At 46.2% G+C, this 21,248-nt stretch overlaps 1 protein-coding gene across 3 annotated transcripts in view; it reads left to right on the plus strand.

Moving 5' to 3' along the window:
- Positions 1 to 4,819: 4,819 nt before the first annotated feature.
- LOC115206601 (arf-GAP with Rho-GAP domain, ANK repeat and PH domain-containing protein 1) overlaps positions 4,820 to 21,248 on the plus strand; it is a gene marked incomplete at its 3' end in the record, with an annotated part of 50,384 nt that continues 33,955 nt past the window's right edge. The window contains 3 exon segments of one of the 3 annotated variants that reach the window (XM_029773746.1): positions 4,820 to 4,954; positions 15,780 to 17,249; positions 17,364 to 17,584. In XM_029773746.1, coding sequence (XP_029629606.1) covers positions 15,849 to 17,249; positions 17,364 to 17,584 — 1,622 coding nt within the window. 3 annotated transcript variants of the gene reach the window in all.

The raw sequence follows: 21,248 nt of genomic DNA on the forward strand, positions 1-21,248 counted from the left end.
CCTCCACCCCCTACCCTCCTCTCCTCCACCCACTACCTTCCCCTCCTCTCCTTCACCCACTACCTTCACCTCCTCTCCTTCACCCACTACCTTCACCTCCTCTCCTCCACCCCCTACCTTCCCCTCCTCTCCTCCACCCCCTACCTTCCCCTCCTCCACCCTCTACCTTCTCCTCCACCCCCTACCCCCCTCTCCTCCACCCCCTACCTTCCCCTCCTCTCCTCCACCCCCTACCTTCCCCTCCTCTCCTCCACCCCCTACCTTCCCCTCCTCTCCTCCACCCCCTACCTTCCCCTCCTCTCCTCCACCCCCTACCTTCCCCTCCTCTCCTCCACCCCCTACCTTCACCTCCTCTCCTCCACCCCCTACCTTCCCCTCCTCTCCTCCACCCCCTACCTTCCCCTCCTCTCCTCCACCCCCTACCTTCCCCTCCTCTCCTCCACCCCCTACCTTCACCTCCTCTCCTCCACCCCCTACCTTCCCCTCCTCTCCTCCACCCCCTACCTTCACCTCCTCTCCTCCACCCCCCACCTTCCCCTCCTCTCCTCCACCCCCTACCTTCCCCTCCTCTCCTCCACCCCCTACCTTCACCTCCTCTCCTCCACCCCCTACCTTCCCCTCCTCTCCTCCACCCCCTACCTTCGCTATAGGCTATGCCTATACTTCCACACAGGTACAAGCCAATGGAATAGAAGGTGTCATAGGTTTATAATTTATAGTCTATATTCTGCAGCACAGTGTCCTACCTAGAACATGATTCCACTAGGACAATAAAGTTATGTTAGAATCTGCCTCCAATCTCTTTATTGTGTAGCCTAATCATCATATGTTGAATTTCTTTGTGGGGAAAAACTGAAATAGGCCTATGCCACTTTCAGGGCAATACAATCCCATAAACCATAATAGCCTTAGCCATAAGGAATTGTATTTCTGTGATATATATATCCTGCAGATGAGGAAATCCACATGTATTCACAGAAATAATCCACTGGATATCTTAAGGTAAATGCACCAATTTGTAAGTCGCTCTGGATAAGAGCGTCTGCTAAATGACTTAAATGTTAATGTAAAATAACCTAGGCCTATATCTATTGGTCTCTGGGAAATTTGTCAACGAAGAAGTTCTCATCCCATGAACAGTTATCCTCCACACCTCAACACTACAGCAGTCACTTGTCACCCTCCTGAGGTTGAAAACGAAACTACACACCATCCCAGAAATATGGACGTGGATACAATGTCCACTGTTATTCTTTTACAATGTTTCCACGCAGAATGGAACAATCGTTTGTCAGAATGGCTCTATTGTTGCAAAGCACCTGACTGAATTTTCCAGAACAACGTTGCTACTTTCTAGAGATAGACGAACGTGTCAACATGTCCAGAAATAAGTTGTTAGCTTAGGCTTCATCTACAAAATGTTACATTTGTGTGGAACTGGTTTCATGATCAGGCTAACTAGATGTCTGTCTGTGTGATCTCTCCCACATACACTTTAATGGTTGAATAGTGGACTGGCTAAATAGTGGACTGGTTAAATAGAGGACTGGTTAAATAGTGGACTGGCTAAATAGTGGACTGGTTAAATAGAGGACTGGTTAAATAGTGGACTGGCTAAATAGTGGACTGGTTAAATAGAGGACTGGTTAAATAGTGGACTGGTTAAATAGAGGACTGGTTAAATAGTGGACTGGCTAAATAGAGGACTGGTTAAATAGTGGACTGGTTAAATAGAGGACTGGTTAAATAGAGGACTGGCTAAATAGTGGACTGGTTAAATAGAGGACTGGCTAAATAGTGGACTGGTTAAATAGTGGACTGGCTAAATAGTGGACTGGCTAAATAGTGGACTGGTTAAATAGAGGACTGGTTAAATAGTGGACTGGCTAAATAGTGGACTGGTTAAATAGTGGACTGGTTGAATAGTGGACTGGTTAAATAGAGGACTGGCTAAATAGTGGACTGGTTAAATAGTGGACTGGCTAAATAGTGGACTGGCTAAATAGTGGACTGGTTAAATAGAGGACTGGCTAAATAGTGGACTGGTTAAATAGAGGACTGGTTAAATAGTGGACTGGTTAAATAGTGGACTGGCTAAATAGTGGACTGGTTAAATAGTGGACTGGCTAAATAGAGGACTGGTTAAATAGTGGACTGGTTAAATAGAGGACTGGTTAAATAGTGGACTGGTTAAATAGAGGACTGGTTAAATAGAGGACTGGCTAAATAGTGGACTGGTTAAATAGAGGACTGGTTAAATAGTGGACTGGTTAAATAGAGGACTGGTTAAATAGAGGACTGGTTAAATAGTGGACTGGTTAAATAGAGGACTGGTTAAATAGTGGACTGGCTAAATAGTGGACTGGTTGAATAGTGGACTGGTTAAATAGTGGACTGGTTAAATAGTGGACTGGCTAAATAGTGGACTGGCTAAATAGAGGACTGGTTAAATAGTGGACTGGTTAAATAGTGGACTGGTTAAATAGAGGACTGGTTAAATAGTGGACTGGCTAAATAGAGGACTGGTTAAATAGTGGACTGGTTAAATAGAGGACTGGTTAAATAGTGGACTGGTTAAATAGTGGACTGGTTAAATAGTGGACTGGCTAAATAGAGGACTGGTTAAATAGTGGACTGGTTAAATAGAGGACTGGTTAAATAGTGGACTGGCTAAATAGTGGACTGGTTAAATAGAGGACTGGTTAAATAGAGGACTGGCTAAATAGAGGACTGGTTAAATAGAGGACTGGTTAAATAGTGGACTGGCTAAATAGTGGACTGGTTAAATAGAGGACTGGTTAAATAGTGGACTGGCTAAATAGAGGACTGGTTAAATAGTGGACTGGCTAAATAGAGGACTGGTTAAATAGTGGACTGGTTAAATAGTGGACTGGCTAAATAGAGGACTGGTTAAATAGTGGACTGGTTAAATAGTGGACTGGCTAAATAGTGGACTGGTTAAATAGAGGACTGGTTAAATAGAGGACTGGTTAAATAGTGGACTGGCTAAATAGTGGACTGGTTAAATAGAGGACTGGTTAAATAGTGGACTGGCTAAATAGTGGACTGGTTAAATAGAGGACTGGTTAAATAGAGGACTGGTTAAATAGAGGACTGGTTAAATAGTGGACTGGTTAAATAGAGGACTGGTTAAATAGAGGACTGGTTAAATAGAGGACTGGTTAAATAGTGGACTGGTTAAATAGAGGACTGGTTGAATAGTGGACTGGTTGAATAGTGGACTGGTTAAATAGTGGACTGGTTAAATAGAGGACTGGTTAAATAGTGGACTGGTTAAATAGAGGACTGGTTAAATAGTGGACTGGTTAAATAGAGGACTGGCTAAATAGTGGACTGGCTAAATAGAGGACTGGTTAAATAGTGGACTGGTTAAATAGAGGACTGGTTAAATAGAGGACTGGTTAAATAGAGGACTGGCTAAATAGTGGACTGGTTAAATAGAGGACTGGTTAAATAGTGGACTGGTTAAATAGAGGACTGGTTAAATAGAGGACTGGTTAAATAGTGGACTGGTTAAATAGAGGACTGGTTAAATAGAGGCCTGGTTAAATAGAGGACTGGTTAAATAGTGGACTGGCTGAATAGTGGACTGGTTGAATAGTGGACTGGTTAAATAGTGGACTGGTTAAATAGTGGACTGGCTAAATAGTGGACTGGCTAAATAGAGGACTGGTTAAATAGTGGACTGGTTAAATAGTGGACTGGTTAAATAGAGGACTGGTTAAATAGAGGACTGGTTAAATAGTGGACTGGCTAAATAGTGGACTGGTTAAATAGAGGACTGGCTAAATAGTGGACTGGTTAAATAGTGGACTGGTTAAATAGAGGACTGGCTAAATAGAGGACTGGTTAAATAGTGGACTGGTTAAATAGTGGACTGGTTAAATAGAGGACTGGTTAAATAGAGGACTGGTTAAATAGTGGACTGGTTAAATAGTGGACTGGTTAAATAGAGGACTGGTTAAATAGTGGACTGGTTAAATAGAGGACTGGTTAAATAGAGGACTGGCTAAATAGTGGACTGGTTAAATAGAGGACTGGTTAAATAGTGGACTGGTTAAATAGAGGACTGGTTAAATAGAGGACTGGTTAAATAGTGGACTGGTTAAATAGAGGACTGGTTAAATAGAGGCCTGGTTAAATAGAGGACTGGTTAAATAGTGGACTGGCTGAATAGTGGACTGGTTGAATAGTGGACTGGTTAAATAGTGGACTGGTTAAATAGTGGACTGGCTAAATAGTGGACTGGCTAAATAGAGGACTGGTTAAATAGTGGACTGGTTAAATAGTGGACTGGTTAAATAGAGGACTGGTTAAATAGAGGACTGGTTAAATAGTGGACTGGCTAAATAGAGGACTGGTTGAATAGTGGACTGGTTAAATAGTGGACTGGCTAAATAGTGGACTGGTTAAATAGTGGACTGGCTAAATAGTGGACTGGTTAAATAGTGGACTGGCTAAATAGAGGACTGGTTAAATAGAGGACTGGCTAAATAGAGGACTGGCTAAATAGAGGACTGGCTAAATAGTGGACTGGCTAAATAGTGGACTGGTTAAATAGAGGACTGGTTGAATAGTGGACTGGTTGAATAGTGGACTGGTTGAATAGTGGACTGGTTAAATAGTGGACTGGTTAAATAGAGGACTGGTTAAATAGTGGACTGGTTAAATAGAGGACTGGTTAAATAGTGGACTGGTTAAATAGTGGACTGGTTAAATAGAGGACTGGTTAAATAGTGGACTGGTTAAATAGAGGACTGGGCTCCTTCTGAAATGTAGTCAATCACGTGACCGCTGCGGAAGTTTTCGGTGTATTTGCAGCTGGTGCTTTTGAGGCGTGAGAACAGGTCATCGGCTAACTCGTCCTGAAATATCCCAAAATACCTAAACCTAAACTCCAGTCACCAGGGAAACGGTTCAAAACACAGACAAGGTAATACATGTTTTAACTAAATGTTTTTCTGGAGAGTTTATGGTTGAAAAAAAGAACTTAAAAAACTTCAGAAGAAAGAAAGGACCAAGACAGATTTTGTAATGAGGCGAATTTGTAAAGAATTCCGATGCGCTTTCAAGTCTAGTTTCAAAGTCATTAATAGCCTGGACTCAGATGCGACTGTCAACATAAATCTAGCTCCGTTTTTAGATCAACCTGTAGGATTGTAAATGGGCAGTTGCTGTCAATTCATGTAATAAAATGACTCCCCGCAGCGTTTCATATAAACGCCTGAAGCCGTTTTCCTTCGTTTGTGATAAATGGAGGCTATAGCATAAAGGACCAAGAAGCGAGGACCCCCAGTCTCCGTTATTATGGGATGCTGACGCGGTTGTTTATCCCAGAGGGTTTCTGTTTTCTCTGGTCTTATTGGCTCTCAGGGATCACGTCCGCTCGTGTTATTGGAGAATAAATCAAATCAATGATTTACAATAATAACAATATATTTTTTTGTGCGTGAAAGGAAGATATGTTCATGTAATAGACACGGAGTTAATGTGGGCCTATTTCAGTGTTCCGCAGTTGTTCAGACTGCAGGTGCAGATTTGACCGGTGCCTGGCTGAACAATGTATTTAGACAGTATCTGCATTATGATGCGTTTACATGATGCTTCGACATTCTATGGCAGCCATGTTAGCTCCTCATTAACATTACATGGGGGAATATTTAAACGATACTATGTAACTGCATTTCCAGAATTAGAACAATATTCTAAAAGTTGGCATAACTCTCTCTAATAATAATGCATTTTAATTTGTATAGCACTTTTCATTAGACTTAACTCAAAGATCTAAGGATTTCTTTTGCAATAAAAACAACGTATATAAATGTAGAAGGCAGGTAAAATAGTAGTAGTGGGCTAGGTGCTAAGTACATTTTAGATTTGGACTAGGACCACGAAAAAGAGTGGGTTTTAAGGAGTGTTTTAAAAGTTCTGAGTGATGGAGCGGCGTTGAAATGGTCAGAAAGAGCATTCCATATGCGAGGAGCACGGGAGCTCGGTCCCCCATAGTTCAGAGACGTGTCATGGTGGAAACGGATTCATTGCATGTTGGTTAGCCCACTGCTCTCTGTATGAACTGTATTGGCTTGGAGTGGGTGACGTCAATTACCCGAGGGTCATCCCTCAGAACTGGCAAGTGATCTTTATTGTCCAACTGTAGTGTGCATGTTGTCCTGCTCACACTGCAAGTGTACACAATATACTTTAATCTTCTGATCAGTTTCCCTAGGTCTCGTGGTCTGTCTGCATGTTTTCTGGAGGATCCCGTATTGTATAAGGCTGTTGTTGAGCTCCTTGTGTGTATTGGAGCAAAGTTGCTGACATTTCTTAATCTTTGGTCCAGTCTTCGGACCAGGAGAAGTGAAGACAGAGAGGAAGATCTAGGCTGGTATTTGAATCCAAACATTTAGCTAGTTGATTGGAGAAGTAGTATTATGTCTCGTCTAGTTTCGGTTGAACTCGATTTTTCATTGGGGGGTGCGTTGCTATTAGCGCTAGTGCAATGACATGCAAGCTGTGGGCCATGCAAGCTGTGGGCCATGCAAGCTGTGGGCCATGCAAGCTGTGGGCCGTTCTAGTTGCTATGGCTAGCATGTCAACCGCTGCTAAATGAATGTAAGGGAAACACTGCTACTTGACTTTGGGGCCAGATCATTTAATGTTAATTTCTCTACTATAAGCTGCCTCCATAATTTTAGCTCTAGTGTGTGTGTGTGTGTGTGTGTGTGTGTGTGTGTGTGTGTGTGTGTGTGTGTGTGTGTGTGTGTAGTTTGATCTCAGTGTCTCTTTGAGGCCATTGCCTGAACGGAGTTTAACTGGCATTTTGTGTGAGTGAGAGAGATGGTTAGAAAGACTGAAATCTGACCTGTAGGAGATCAGAGGCTACCGTGACTCACCCTCCACCCTCTCAACGGTCTGATTTAAGAGAAAACAAAGAGATTGGCCCGTCTGTGACACACTCATCACTCGAGTATGCACATAAGACCTGCTGCAACCCTGAGTTAGGGTAGGTTTAGCCAGGGTTAGTGATAGTCCGGGATAGGGTTAGCCTGAGTTAGTGATAGTCCGGGATAGGGTTAGCCTGGGTTAGTGATAGTCCGGGATAGGGTTAGCCTGGGTTAGTGATAGTCCGGGATAGGGTTAGCCAGGGTTAGTGATAGTCCGGGATAGGGTTAGCCTGGGTTAGTGATAGTCCGGGATAGGGTTAGCCTGGGTAGTGATAGTCCGGGATAGGGTTAGCCTGGGTTAGTGATAGTCCGGGATAGGGTTAGCCTGGGTTAGTGATAGTCCGGGATAGGGTTAGCCTGGGTTAGTGATAGTCCGGGATAGGGTTAGCCTGGGTTAGTGATAGTCCGGGATAGGGTTAGCCTGGGTTAGTGATAGTCCGGGATAGGGTTAGCCAGGGTTAGTGATAGTCCGGGATAGGGTTAGCCTGGGTTAGTGATAGTCCGGGATAGGGTTAGCCTGGGTTAGTGATAGTCCGGGATAGGGTTAGCCTGGGTTAGTGATAGTCCGGGATAGGGTTAGCCTGGGTTAGTGATAGTCCGGGATAGGGTTAGCCTGGGTTAGTGATAGTCCGGGATAGGGTTAGCCTGGGTTAGTGATAGTCCGGGATAGGGTTAGCCTGGGTTAGTGATAGTCCGGGATAGGGTTAGCCTGGGTTAGTGATAGTCCGGGATAGGGTTAGCTGGTTAGTGATAGTCCGGGATAGGGTTAGCCTGGGTTAGTGATAGTCCGGGATAGGGTTAGCCTGGTTTAGTGATAGTCCGGGATAGGGTTAGCCTGGGTTAGTGATAGTCCGGGATAGGGTTAGCCTGGGTTAGTGATAGTCCGGGATAGGGTTAGCCTGGGTTAGTGATAGTCCGGGATAGGGTTAGCCTGGGTTTGTCGCTATGGGAGTCTGTAATAGCTGTGAAATGTTGCACCCCAGGGTAGCAGCAGAGTATAGAGACCATGATATCTAGTGCCCCAGTCTCCATCACACCCCTGTCACCCTCCTCTGCAGCCCAGCACCCCTCCATGGGTGGGGTGGGGGACAGGGGCAGGGCTGACCCCCCAGGGTGGGCTATTATTCCCTTCCATATGGGACCCTTTACTAGAAGCACTGTGCCAGAGGAATTGCTTGAAGCGGGGTACCAAGGTTGGTGTGAGTCATTCTGTTTGTGTGTGTGTGTGTGTGTGGGTGGGTGGGTGTGTGTTATGGGCAGAGTGGTCTATGCATCAAACAAAGCAGTCGCATTTGTCACTCCTGATGAGGATTTGAAACTCTGTGTCTCAGATAGAGAGATAGAAAACCAAGGCTTTCTGACCTTAACCCTGAGTGATTTTTACTGTCACCACAGACCTAATATTCTCCCCCCATTCTCTCTACCATACGCCGCATCCACCATTTTACCTTGGTGTGTGGAGTTTGATCTCAGTGGTGCTTGCCTGAGTCAGCATGTCTGTCTGTCTGTCTGTCTGTCTGTCTGTCTGTCTGTCTGTCTGTCTGTCTGTCTGTCTGTCTGTCTGTCTGTCTGTCTGTCTGTCTGTCTGTGAGGGCCGGAGACGAGTGACAGGAGGTGTGAGAGAGAGACAGCAGTGTGAGGAGAGTCAAGCGTTTCTTCCGTTTACTCTGTGCTAAATGGGCAGCCTGTGGTGTGAAGTGGAGGTGTTACAATGCACAGAAAGAGAGCGAAGGTAGCTCATAGTGAGGCCATGGAAATGTCACCTTGTGATGCCACAGGCCTTTGAGAGGGCAGCTTATAAAGAACTGATAGCTGATGAACAGAGTTTAACTCTGGCGTTTTGTGTGTAGTTGAAAGGGGATGTGAAGCTTGACACCCACGCCACATCCCCCCCCCCCACAATATCTTACTTCCCTCAGAGAATGTCAAAGATGTGTAAGGTAAGTCTCTTAATAATGGGTGTCTTAAATCACAACTCTAGTTCTGTCCTCTCCATACGATTCCCCCTGGCCTCTCTGTGTGTGTGTGTGTGTTTTTGTTTGCTTTTATTGACCTGCCCGGGTAACAGAATACCCCATTGTTACTTCAGTAAAGAGGCACTGTTATAACCAGCCTGGAGAGCGAGACGGTTTAACAACCAGAAGCTCTAGGATAGGGTCAGTGGAGACCTGAACTGGGTACCGCTATGGAATATACACAACACTGGATTATCAAAAATACTTATTACAAAAAGGTTCAAATAAGATGTTGGGGCCAGCAGGCTTAGAGTGGCAATCAAAATGGTGACAGTTTCAGTGTCCTCAGTACAAAAAGCAGGTAGTAGTTTCAGTAACATGCAATTCTCATGTAGTGTAACTCAGGCACAGCAAATATCAAGTCTAAGCACACAACACATCTAGTAAGTATAAATATCAAAAGGGTCATAACTTTGTGCTTAATGCAATATATAATCAAGCCCTTGTACAATCAACACAATAAATACATTTGCTGGCTGTCTCCAAGTGCACATAACTACCAAACAAGTTGTACTCGGGATAGTTGCAATTAACACATTTACACAGCGACTGAATAGAAGTTTTGTCAACTGTGAATGAAAGTCAGTTTGAGGTTACACTAGGTCTGGTGTGGGACTTAGAGACAGCAGCAGCTCTCAGAAATGCAGCCATTTTAAGATAACAGGTGGCGATGCTGGTCACAATCACACCTGCAATCAATTAACAGACCAAACAGACCAGTAGGAACATCACAGTTCACAATCTTATGGACTACCATATTACATCTAATAGAGGCACCTCCACCCTGTTACAAGATGGAAGGAGGGAGGGAAATAATGACAATACAGAAATTCTGGAAGAGAGAGGAAGACAATAGCTATTCATGCTTGAAGGAGTGATAGAAATATATATATACACACACATACACACCAGGGGTACTCAACTCTGACCCATGAGGTCTGGAGCTTGCTGGTTTTATCTTCTACCTGACAATTAATTGCACACACCTGGTGTCCCAGGTTTGAATCAGTCCCTGATCAGAGGGGAACCATGAAACAATGCAGTGGAATTGGCTTAGAGGTCCATTGTTGAGTTTGAGGGATCTACAGTCGTGGCCAAAAGTTGAGAATGACACAAATATTAATTTTCACAAAGTCTGCTGCCTCAGTTTGTATGATGGCAATTTGCATATTCTCCAGAATGTTATGAAGAGTGATCAGATGAATTGCAATTAATTGCAAAGTCCCTCTCTGCCATGCAAATGAACTGAATCCCCTAAAAACATTTCCACTGCATTTCAGCCCTGCCACAAAAGGACCAGCTGACATCATGTCAGTGATTCTCTCATTAACACAGGTGTGTGTTGACGAGGACAAGGCTGGAGATCACTCTGTCATGCTGATTGAGTTCGAATAACAGACTGGAAGCTTCAAAAGGAGGGTGGTGCTTGGAATCATTGTTCTTCCTCTGTCAACCATGGTTACCTGCAAGGAAACACATGCCGTCATCATTGCTTTGCACAAAAGAGCTTTACAGGCAAGGATATTGCTGCCAGTAAGATTGCACCTAAATCAACCATTTATCGGATCATCAAGAACTTCAAGGAGACCGGTTCAATTGTTGTGAAGAAGGCTTCAGGGCGCCCAAGAAAGTCCAGCAAGCCCCAGGACCGTCTCCTAAAGTTGATTCAGCTGCGGGATCGGGGCACCACCAATACAGAGCTTGCTCAGGAATGGCAGCAGGCAGGTGTGAGTGCATCTGCACGCACAGTGAGGTGAAGACTTTTGGAGGATGGCCTGGTGTCAAGAAGGGCAGCAAAGAAGCCACTTCTCTCCAGGAAAAACATCAGGGACAGACTTATATTCTGCAAAAGGTACAGGGATTGGACTGCTGAGGACTGGAGTAAAGTCATTTTCTCTGATGAATCCCCTTTCCGATTGTTTTGGGCATCTGGGGAAAAAAGCTTGTCCAGAGAAGACAAGGTGAGCGCTACCATCAGTCCTGTGTCATGCCAACAGTAAAGCATCCTGAGGCCATTCATGTGTGGGGTTGCTTCGCAGCCAAGGGAGTGGGCTCACTCACAATTTTGCCTAAGAACACAGCCATGAATAAAGAATGGTACCAACACATCTTCTGAGAGCAACTTCTCCCAACCATCCAGGAACAGTTTGGTGACGAACAATGCCTTTTTCAGCATGATGGAGCACCTTGCCATAAGGCAAAAGTGATAACTAAGTGGCTCGGGGAACAAAACATCAATATTTTGGGTCCATGGTCAGGAAACTCCCCAGACCTTAATCCCATTGAGAACTTGTGGTCAATCCTCAAGAGGTGGGGGGACAAATAAAAACCCACAAACTCTGACAAACTCCAAGCATTAATTATGTAAGAATGGGCTGCCATCAGTCAGGATGTGGCCCAGAAGTTAATTGACAGCATGCCAGGGCGGATTGCAGAGGTCTTGAAAAAGAAGGGTCAACACTGCAAATATTGACTCTTTGCATCAACTTCATGTAATTGTCAATAAAAGCCTTTGACACTTATGAAATACTTGTAATTATACTTCAGTATTCCATAGTAACATCTGACAAAATATCTAAAGACACTGAAGCAGCAGACTTTGGAAATGAATATTTGTGTCATTCTCAAAACTTTTGGCCATGACTGTATACTGAACAAAATATAAATGCAACATGTAAAGTGTTGGTCCCATTTTCCATGAGCTGAAATAAAAGGTCATAGAAATGTTCTATATGCACAAAAACCTTATTTATCTCAAATTTGGTGCACAAATTTAGTTACATCCCTGTTAGTGAGCATTTCTTCATTGCCAAGATAATCCATCCACTTGACAGGTATGGCATGTCAAGAAACTGATTACCACCTTAAAAAAAAGCTGATTAAACAGCATGATCATTACACAGGTGCACCTTGTGCTGGGGACAGTAAAAGGCCGCTCTAAAATGGGCAGTTTTGTCACACAACACAATGCCACAGATGTCTCAGGTTTTGAGGGAGAGTCCAATTGTCATGCTGACTGCAGGTATGTCCACCAGAGCTGTTGCCGGAAAATGTCATGTTAATTTTTCTACCATAAGCCGCCTCCAACATCATTTTAGAGAATTTGGCAGTACGTTCACAACCGCAGACCACGTGTAACCACACCAGCCCAGGACCTCCACATCTGGCTTCACCTGCAGGATTGGGGGGGAGGGGGTGCTGTGGAGTATTTCTGTCTGTAATAAAGCCCTTTTGTGGGGAAAAACTCATTCTGATTGGCTGGGCCTGGCTCCCCAGTGGGTGGACCTAGCTTCCAAGTGGGTGGGCCTCTTTCCATTGACTGATTTCCTTCTGTGAACTGTAACTCAGTAAAATCGTAGAAATTGTTGCATGTTGCGTCCCTCCTTTATTGTTTACAGTGTAGATTCAACAGAGCCATTCAGCTTTGGTGCACCTTGGTGCTGAACAGCCCAGGATATTGTGTGTGTGTGTGTGTGTGTGTGTGTGTGTGCGCGCGCACGCACAAGTATGTACAGCATTAGTGAGACCTACAGACTCAGGGTACTACTGACTCAGGGTACTACTGGTACTACTACCTACTGACTCAGGGTACTACTGGTACTACTATCTACTGACTCAGGGTACTACTGGTACTACTACCTACTGACTCAGGGTACTACTGGTACTACTACCTACTGACTCAGGGTACTACTGGTACTACTACCTACTGACTCAGGGTACTACTGGTACTACTACCTACTGACTCAGGGTACTACTGGTACTACTACCTACTGACTCAGGGTACTACTGGTACTACTACCTACTGACTCAGGGTACTACTGGTACTACTACCTACTGACTCAGGGTACTACTGGTACTACTACCTACTGACTCAGGGTACTACTGGTACTACTACCTACTGACTCAGGGTACTACTGGTACTACTACCTACTGACTCAGGGTACTACTGGTACTACTACCTACTGACTCAGGGTACTACTGGTACTACTACCTACTGACTCAGGGTACTACTGGTACTACTACCTACTGACTTACAAACCCCCATTACAAAGAGAGAAAATCTTTTAGTTGCAGGTAGAAGTACACCTATACAGTTCACACGGTTTCCTTTCAATGTTATCCTCAATTCTCGAGAAGAGAGAGAGAAGCTTTGACTATGAACAGACTCAGTGAGCATAGCCTTGCTATTGAGAAAGGCTGCAGTAGGCAGACCTGGCTCTCAAGAGAAGACAGGCTACACACACACTGCCCACAAAATGAGATGGAAACTGAGCTGCACTTCCTAACCTCAGATTACACAGACCCACAAAGAATTTGAAAACAAATCCAATGTTGATAAACTCCCATATGTCAAATACCACAGTGTGTCGTCACAGCAGAAAGATGTGTGACCTGTTGCCACAAGAAAAGGGCAACCAGTGAAGAACAAACACCATTGTAAATACAACCTATATTTATGTTTATTTATTTTCCCTTTTGTACTTTAACTATTTGCGCATCGTTACAACACTGTATATAGACATAATATGACATTTGAAATGTCTTTATTCCTCTGAAACTTTTGTGAGTGTAATGTTTACTGTTCATTTCACTTTTTTGTTTATCGATTTCACTTGCTTTGGCAATGTAAACATATCTTTCCCATGCCAATAAAGACCTTAAATTGAAATTGAGAGAGAGAGAGAGAGAGAGAGAGAGAGCACAGCGTTTCCCTCTGCGGTCTCTGATCTGTCAGTTAGAGGAAGCCAGGAAATGATTTAGCAATTATTTTACACACACGTATGTCCTTCAACACACATTTACACACACACACACAGATGGTGTCCATTTAACATGCAAAATAGACACCGGTTGTGTGTGTCCATCCATATAAAGACACTGTCTTTAGATCACTCTGTTTTAGCAGTACCAGGTACAGGCAGGTGTGTGTGTGTGTGTGTGTGTGTGTGTGTGTGTGTGTGTGTGTGTGTGTGTGTGTGTGTTGACACCACCTCTGTCCTTCAGTCTGTTAGTCTGGTCTTTCTGGTTTCAGAATAAAATATAGTTGACCTATTACACTGTTTTCTGCATGGCGGTAATGCAGTCTTATGTTAATGTGTGAGTAGGTGTGTTGTGTGTGTGTGTTATGTCTCTTGTGTAACTCAGCTCTTACATCCCTGTACAAAGCATCCTCTTGTTCCACATTTTACGTTACCGTTGACGCTATGAGATATGGTGAACGAACAGTGCTTGATGTCCAAGTCTGATACACATTCATCTTGTAGCTTCTACAGTATTTCAGCAAAGGAGAAGAATATTCACATGCTACTGGGGTTTCACTTTAGTCCTTTTTATTTCATTTTATATTTATTTTTATATTTACTTTTCTATTATCAGGGAGTCAGATGAGCCCTGAATTACATAAATGAAAGAAAATACACACATCTAAATTAAAAGACAGAATGCAAGCAGAAGGAAAAACACAGTCATAACCCACAGACATTCATCAGTAAATCAGTCCTGTTTATAGAAGGCAGTTTAGAACAAGTCTAATTCTGACTTTAGTTGATAGTTTTGTGTATTAATGAACTGCGTGTGTTTGTCAGAGGGAGAGAGATGTAGAAATAGTGTTCAGCTGGTGGAGCTTCTGAAAGAGCACACTACAGATTAAGATCTGTTGATCACTTAAAGTGTTACTTTAAGACTAGGTATTTTTAGGTTAGGAGGAGAGAAAGAGGCATCTTCTATCATACTGTGTGTGTGTGTGTGTGTGTGTGTGTGTGTGTGTGTGTGTTCGTGTGCGAAGAGCTGGGGCTGTGTGTTTGTGGTCCGTTTAGAGATGGTGGTCTCTTATCTGTGGTGAGAGAAGGTGAGATAGAAAGCTAGAGAGAGGAGAGGGCAAGAGGAAGAAAAAAGAATTTAGCAACAGTAAAGCTTTTGCTCTGGTGTTCATTGACCAAGCGGTGGAACATGTTGATTTTGAAATCCTGTGAAAGATGGTAAGCTCACTCTTATACTGTAACATCCTCTTCATGGGGTTTCCGTGTGTATGTTGATGTGGGAAATTCTTATACAGGGACACTCATAGTCAATCTTAAATGAATCATTGTTTATTGTCAGTGAGCTGGAGAGGTTCTAACCAACTCAATGCACCATAGAACACATGTCAATCAGGAGCTCTCCCTGGTCAGACCCAACTCAATGTACCATAGAACACATGTCAATCAGGATCTCTCCCTGGGCAGACCCAACTCAATGTACCATAGTACACATGTCAATCAGGATCTCTCCCTGGTCAGACCCAACTCAATGTACCATAGAACACATGTCAATCAGGATCTCTCCCTGGTCAGACCCAGCAGTTGTCTTATATACGGCTATACACAGACAAGTTATATTTACATGATTTAACGTAATTCATTCATCATTACCGTTTCGTTTCATTCATGTGACGGACCAATACTGGTTCATAACATGTCTCGGACCAATAACTTACAAGGCTTCTTTCTCTCTTAGCTCAGACCTTGAACCTGAGATATTTTTCTTTCGTTCTCAAAACACGGTCTGGGCGAACTGCCAAATTGCAGCTACTGATAGTGAAGATTTGTACAGTCAGCCACTTGCATGAACACAGAAATGGGTTATTAGAACAGCACATGAATAGAAGACAGAAATGAGTTATAAGAAAAGCACAAACATTAAAATTCCACTTACAATGTGTTTCTGAACATAATATACTGTAAGTGAATTGTATTGACTGGATGTACACTTCTATTGATAAAGTTTGAAATCCTAACCTGTCTTCCTGTTTCTTCCACAGGTTTGATCTGAACACTGCCTGGACACACACAGGGACACACACGTACACATAGAGACACACTCTGTGGTGATGTCTGATTCGGAGGGCTGTGTGTCGGTGTGGGAGTGGCTGTGTGTGCTGCATCTGGACCAGTATTTCCCAGTGTTCCAGGACGCAGGATTTGGAACGTTGTTGGAATGCCAAGGGCTGACCCAGGATCAGCTGGAGATGATTGGAATCAAACTGCCTGGACACCGCAAACGCATCCTAGCTAGCCTGCAAAAAACACACCATCACACACACCCCGAGAGAGAGCATGATGCCCTACTCACACACCTGGCTGCAGAGGGAGACCAGAGAGAGGAAGAGAGAGCTGTGTTCAGACCCAGTCCTTTGGGGAGAGAGACACCACTACCTGCACAGAGACCAGTATCCAGAGAGAGACCAGTCCCTAAGGAGAGATCAGTGTTCAGGGTAGAAGAGAGGGATGGAGAGAGATCGAGACCAGTCCCTAAGGAGAGAACTAAGTACCGCTCTGTCCCTGTAGAGACATTGGACTGTGGCCAGACCGCCCCCCATCCCAACCCTACCTCATGCACTACCGCCCCCCATCCCAACCCTACCTCCTGCACTACCGCCCCCCATCCCAACCCTACCTCCTGCACTACCGCCCCCCATCCCAACCCTACCTCCTGCACTACCGCCCCCCATCCCAACCCTACCTCCTGCACTACCGCCCCCCATCCCAACCCTACCTCCTGCACTACCGCCCCCCATCCCAACCCTACCTCCTGCACTACCGCCCCCCATCCCAACCCTACCTCCTACCCTACCGCCCCCCATCCCAACCCTACCTCCTGCCCTACCGCCCCCCATCCCAACCCTACCTCCTGCCCTACCACCCCCCATCCCAACCCTACCTCCTGCCCTACCACCCCCCATCCCAACCCTACCTCCTGCCCTACCGCCCCCCATCCCAACCCTACCTCCTGCACTACCGCCCCCCATCCCAACCCTACCTCCTGCACTACCGCCCCCCATCCCAACCCTACCTCCTACCCTACCGCCCCCCATTCTACTGCCCAGGACCCCCCCTTACCCCCCATCCCCCCTCGCAGCACCCCAAACTTCCCCCCACTACGCTTCATCCCCACCTCCCCTAAACACTCCCCCATGGCACCCAAACCCAGACATAAACATAACACACATTCCCCTACAAACACCCCGACCACTGTACCTCTCCCTAGCCTCTCCACCAATCCCCCCACTGTACCTCTCCCTAGCCTCTCCACCAATCCCCCCACTGTACCTCTCCCTAGCCTCTCCACCAATACCCCCACTGTACTTCTCCCTAGCCTCTCCACCAATCCCCCCACTGTACCTCTCCCTAGCCTCTCTCCCTCCCCTGTTTCACCAGCCAGACACCCCCAGCAGGTGGGGAAGGGGGAGAGAAAGCCCTCCCCTGTTTCACCAGCCAGACACCCCCAGCAGGTGGGGGAGGAAGGGAGAAAGCCCTCCCCTGTTTCACCAGCCAGACACCCCCAGCAGGTGGGGGAGGGGGAGAGAAAGCCCTCCCCTGTTTCACCAGCCAGACACCCCCAGCAGGTGGGGGAGAAAGGGAGAAAGCCCTCCCCTGTTTCGCCCTCTTCCTCCTCCTCTTCCTTCTCAGTTGAACAATATGACCAGTCTTCCTCTTCTGATCAAGGCGTGCCCACCCTCCCCCCTAAAATCTATGTGGTGGGGGCGGGCCCTAAAGAGCCTCGCGGCCCTGCTCCAATCCCACGTCGACCTCCTGTCTTGCCCCCCAGAACCACACCCACACATAGGTAAGAGGGCCTCTGATTGGCCCCCAATGTTGTCAGTTCTTCTTCTGTCGTTTTGTTCTATTGCATTAGAGACAATCTAAACCAACAGTCTCAAATAAACTGCTTCAGTTTCAGAAGTGTGTATGCGTGTGTGTGTACGTACGTTTGTGTGCGTGTGTGTGCGTACGTTTGTGTGAGCGTGAGCGTGTGTTTGCGTGCGTGTGTTTGCACGTGTGTGAGTGTACGTGTGTGTGTGTGTGTGTGCGTATACATGTGAGTGAGTGAGTGAGTGACTGAGCGTGTGTGTGTGGTGAGGTTTCACAGGGGAAGTCGTATCTCTGGCTGTGAAGAGCTTCATCGCCCTCTACAGGCAGCAGTCTATTTCCTCATCATATACCATATCCTGATCATATTAAGTTTGTCCACCAGGTTGTGACCCTGCTGCATTAGTGCTTGGTGTGTGTGTTGTGGTGTGCTCAAAGGTCTACTGTACACTGACCTGCTTTCAGTTTACGACTGCTGCTACTCAGAGTGTCTCACAGAACTGTGTACACTAGTAGTCTATACAGACTACTTTCTATGGTCACGAGGAACTATGTTAACAATTATACTCCAATTTCACTAGTGATTCAGTAACCCAATTGTGTGTGTGTGTGCTTGTGTGTGTATGCAGGCTGGTCTCTGTTAGAAATGTTTACGAAGCAGAGAAGGGCTGACTCACCAGCTTGGTGGTGAAATTAAGTCTTTCCCTCAGGTGAGCTGGGTTATTCAGCTCAGTTTCTGTTGCCTCTGTGTGTGTTTGTGTGCACGTGTCTGTGTGTGTCTGTGTGCACGTGTCTGTGTGTGTCTGTGTGCACGTGTTTGTGTGTGTCTGTGTGCACGTGTCTGTGTGTGTCTGTGTGTGTCTGTGTGTGTCTGTGTGTGTCTGTGTGCACGTGTCTGTGTGTGTCTGTGTGCACGTGTCTGTGTGTGTCTGTGTGCACGTGTTTGTGTGTCAGGGTCAAAAGGAAGGAAAGAAAACCCCTATTTCAGAGAAAAGGCTTAGCCCTAGTGCTAGATTTACATAAACACAGTCTCTCTCTAATTCTCTCTCAAACCACCCCCCTCTCTCTCCCTCTCAAATCAATTCAATTCAAAGGGCTTTATTGGCATGGGAAACATGTTTACATTGACAAAGCAAGTGAAATAGATCATAAACAATCAGAAATGAACAGTAAACATTACTCACAAAAGTTAAAGGAATAGAGACATTTCAAAAGTCACATTATGGCTATGTACAGTGTTGTAACGATGTGCAAATAGTTCAAGTACAAAATGTTACGTGGAGTGGAACATGGGAACCCAAGAGCAGACTCAGACGAGGAGACTGGGATGAAGTAACCAAGGTATTTATTGAAACACAGGGGGAAGATGGGGTGCAGGTCAGGGGAAGCTCGGGCGAGTTGCAGGAATCCAGGTCTGGAGGCTGAGGCTGGAGTGAGAGGGGTTGGGACAGGGTAAGCAGGTCCGGAGGCTGAGGCTGGAGTGAGAGGGGTTGGGACAGGGTAAGCAGGTCTGGAGGCTGAGGCTGGAGTGAGAGGGGTTGGGACAGGGTAAGCAGGTCTGGAGGCTGAGGCTGGAGTGAGAGGGGTTGGGACAGGGTAAGCAGGTCTGGAGGCTGAGGCTGGAGTGAGAGGGGTTGGGACAGGGTAAGCAGGTCTGGAGGCTGAGGCTGGAGCGAGAGGGGTTGGGACAGGGTAAGCAGGTCTGGAGGCTGAGGCTGGAGTGAGAGGGGTTGGGACAGGGTAAGCAGGTCTGGAGGCTGAGGCTGGAGTGAGAGGGGTTGGGACAGGGTAAGCAGGTCCGGAGGGGAATCCAAGGGAGTAGTAGAGTGGGGAATCCAGGAGAGAGTAGCAGGATGACGAGACGTGGGACTGGAGACAGGGACCAGAGTCGGAGAGGAAAACAGCGTCAGGCAAGGAAAACAGACACAACAGGATAATAGGATCTGAATAGTAATAAACGGCTAGAACCGTGGACTGACTGAGCAGAGATTATGATCTGGCAGCATGGAAGTGGCAGGGCTGAGTATTTGTAGAGATCTTGATTATGGAACAGGTTGCAGCTGGTGGGGATCTGCTCTGACTCCAGCACACCTGTCTCCGCCCACACAATCACACGGAGAGGGATATGGAGAGGGATACGGAGAGGGATACGGAGAGGGATACGGAGAGGGATACGGAGAGGGAGAGGGAGACGGAGAGGGAGACGGAGACGGAGAGGGAGACGGAGAGGGAGAGGGAGACGGAGAGGGAGACGGAGAGGGAGACGGAGAGGGAGACGGAGAGGGAGAGGGAGACGGAGAGGGAGACGGAGAGGGAGACGGAGAGGGAGAGGAATACGGACAGGGATACGGAGAGGGAGAGGGATACGGAGAGGGAGAGGGAGAAGGATACGGAGAGGGATACGGAGAGGGATGCGGATACGGAGAGGGATACGGATACGGAGAGGGATACGGAGAGGGATACGGAGAGGGAGAGGGATACGGAGAGGGATACGGAGAGGGATACGGAGATGGAGAGGGATACGGAGAGGGAGAGGGATACGGAGAGGGATACGGAGAGAGATACGGAGAGAGGGAGAGGGATACGGAGAGGGAGAGGGATACGGAGAGGGATACGGAGAGGGAGAGGGATACGGAGAGGGATACGGAGAGGGAGAGGGATACGGAGAGGGGGAGAGAGAGAGGGAGAGAGAGAGTACTGCGGGAGGCGGCTGGTGAAGGAGACAGGATGAGCACTGGATGGCATTGCAGATGTGACAAAAGGGAAAATAAATAAACATAAATATGGGTTGTATTTACAATGGTGTTCTTCACTGGTTTCCCTTTTCTTGTGGCAACAGGGCACAAATCTTGCTGCTGTGATGGCACACTGCGGTATTTCACCCAGTAGTTATGGGAGTTTATCGAATTCTTTGTGGGTCTGTGTAATCTGAGGGAAATATGTGTCTCTAAAATGGAGAGGAACCTGTTGGAATTGATCACCTCTTGATAAGCTTGTAAATTTAAAACTGTAAGCCGTTATGTAGGCAATTCGGCAGGTGTATGTTGAGAGAAGGAGAGAGAGAGAGAGAGAGGGGAAGTAGCAGCACACACGCACTACGTCTCTAAAAGTGCTGTCTGCTTCCTTCTCTCCTCCCACCTGCGGCAGCTCTCTCCTCCCTCTTTTCAGAGAAACTTTAGTTTCTTTCTCCCTCTCCTCCGCTGTGTGTTTATCGTTCCTCTCCAGTGAGGATGGCCCTGTTGGACATGCCAGGACAGGTGAGAGTGACTCTCCTCTTCTCTCTCTACCCCCCACCCCCTTCTCTCCTACTAAATATCTCTTTGGTTGTGTTAATGCTTTTCAAACTAGTGGCTGAGCCAACTAACGCTGAGAGCAGGAAGAGTTCATTTCTAGCAGTGTGTGTGTGTGTGTGTGTGTGTGTGTGTGTGTGTGCACGCGTTCTTCTGTACCGTCAGTAGTTAGACAGTGTAGCTGTGTACAGGGACAAGGAGTCAGTAAGAAGCTGCTGATGTAGTAGTTTTCTATTAGTGACTTTGACCCAGTGATTTTGTCATTGTAAGGACTGATTCAGGAAGGGAAGTGGATGTCACTTTGTGATGCTAATATATTTTTGACTATCTCTCCTCCCTCTGTAATTCCAC

The sequence above is a fragment of the Salmo trutta genome, chromosome 13 (genome assembly GCF_901001165.1).
Source record: "Salmo trutta chromosome 13, fSalTru1.1, whole genome shotgun sequence".
Classification (NCBI taxonomy): domain Eukaryota; kingdom Metazoa; phylum Chordata; class Actinopteri; order Salmoniformes; family Salmonidae; genus Salmo; species Salmo trutta.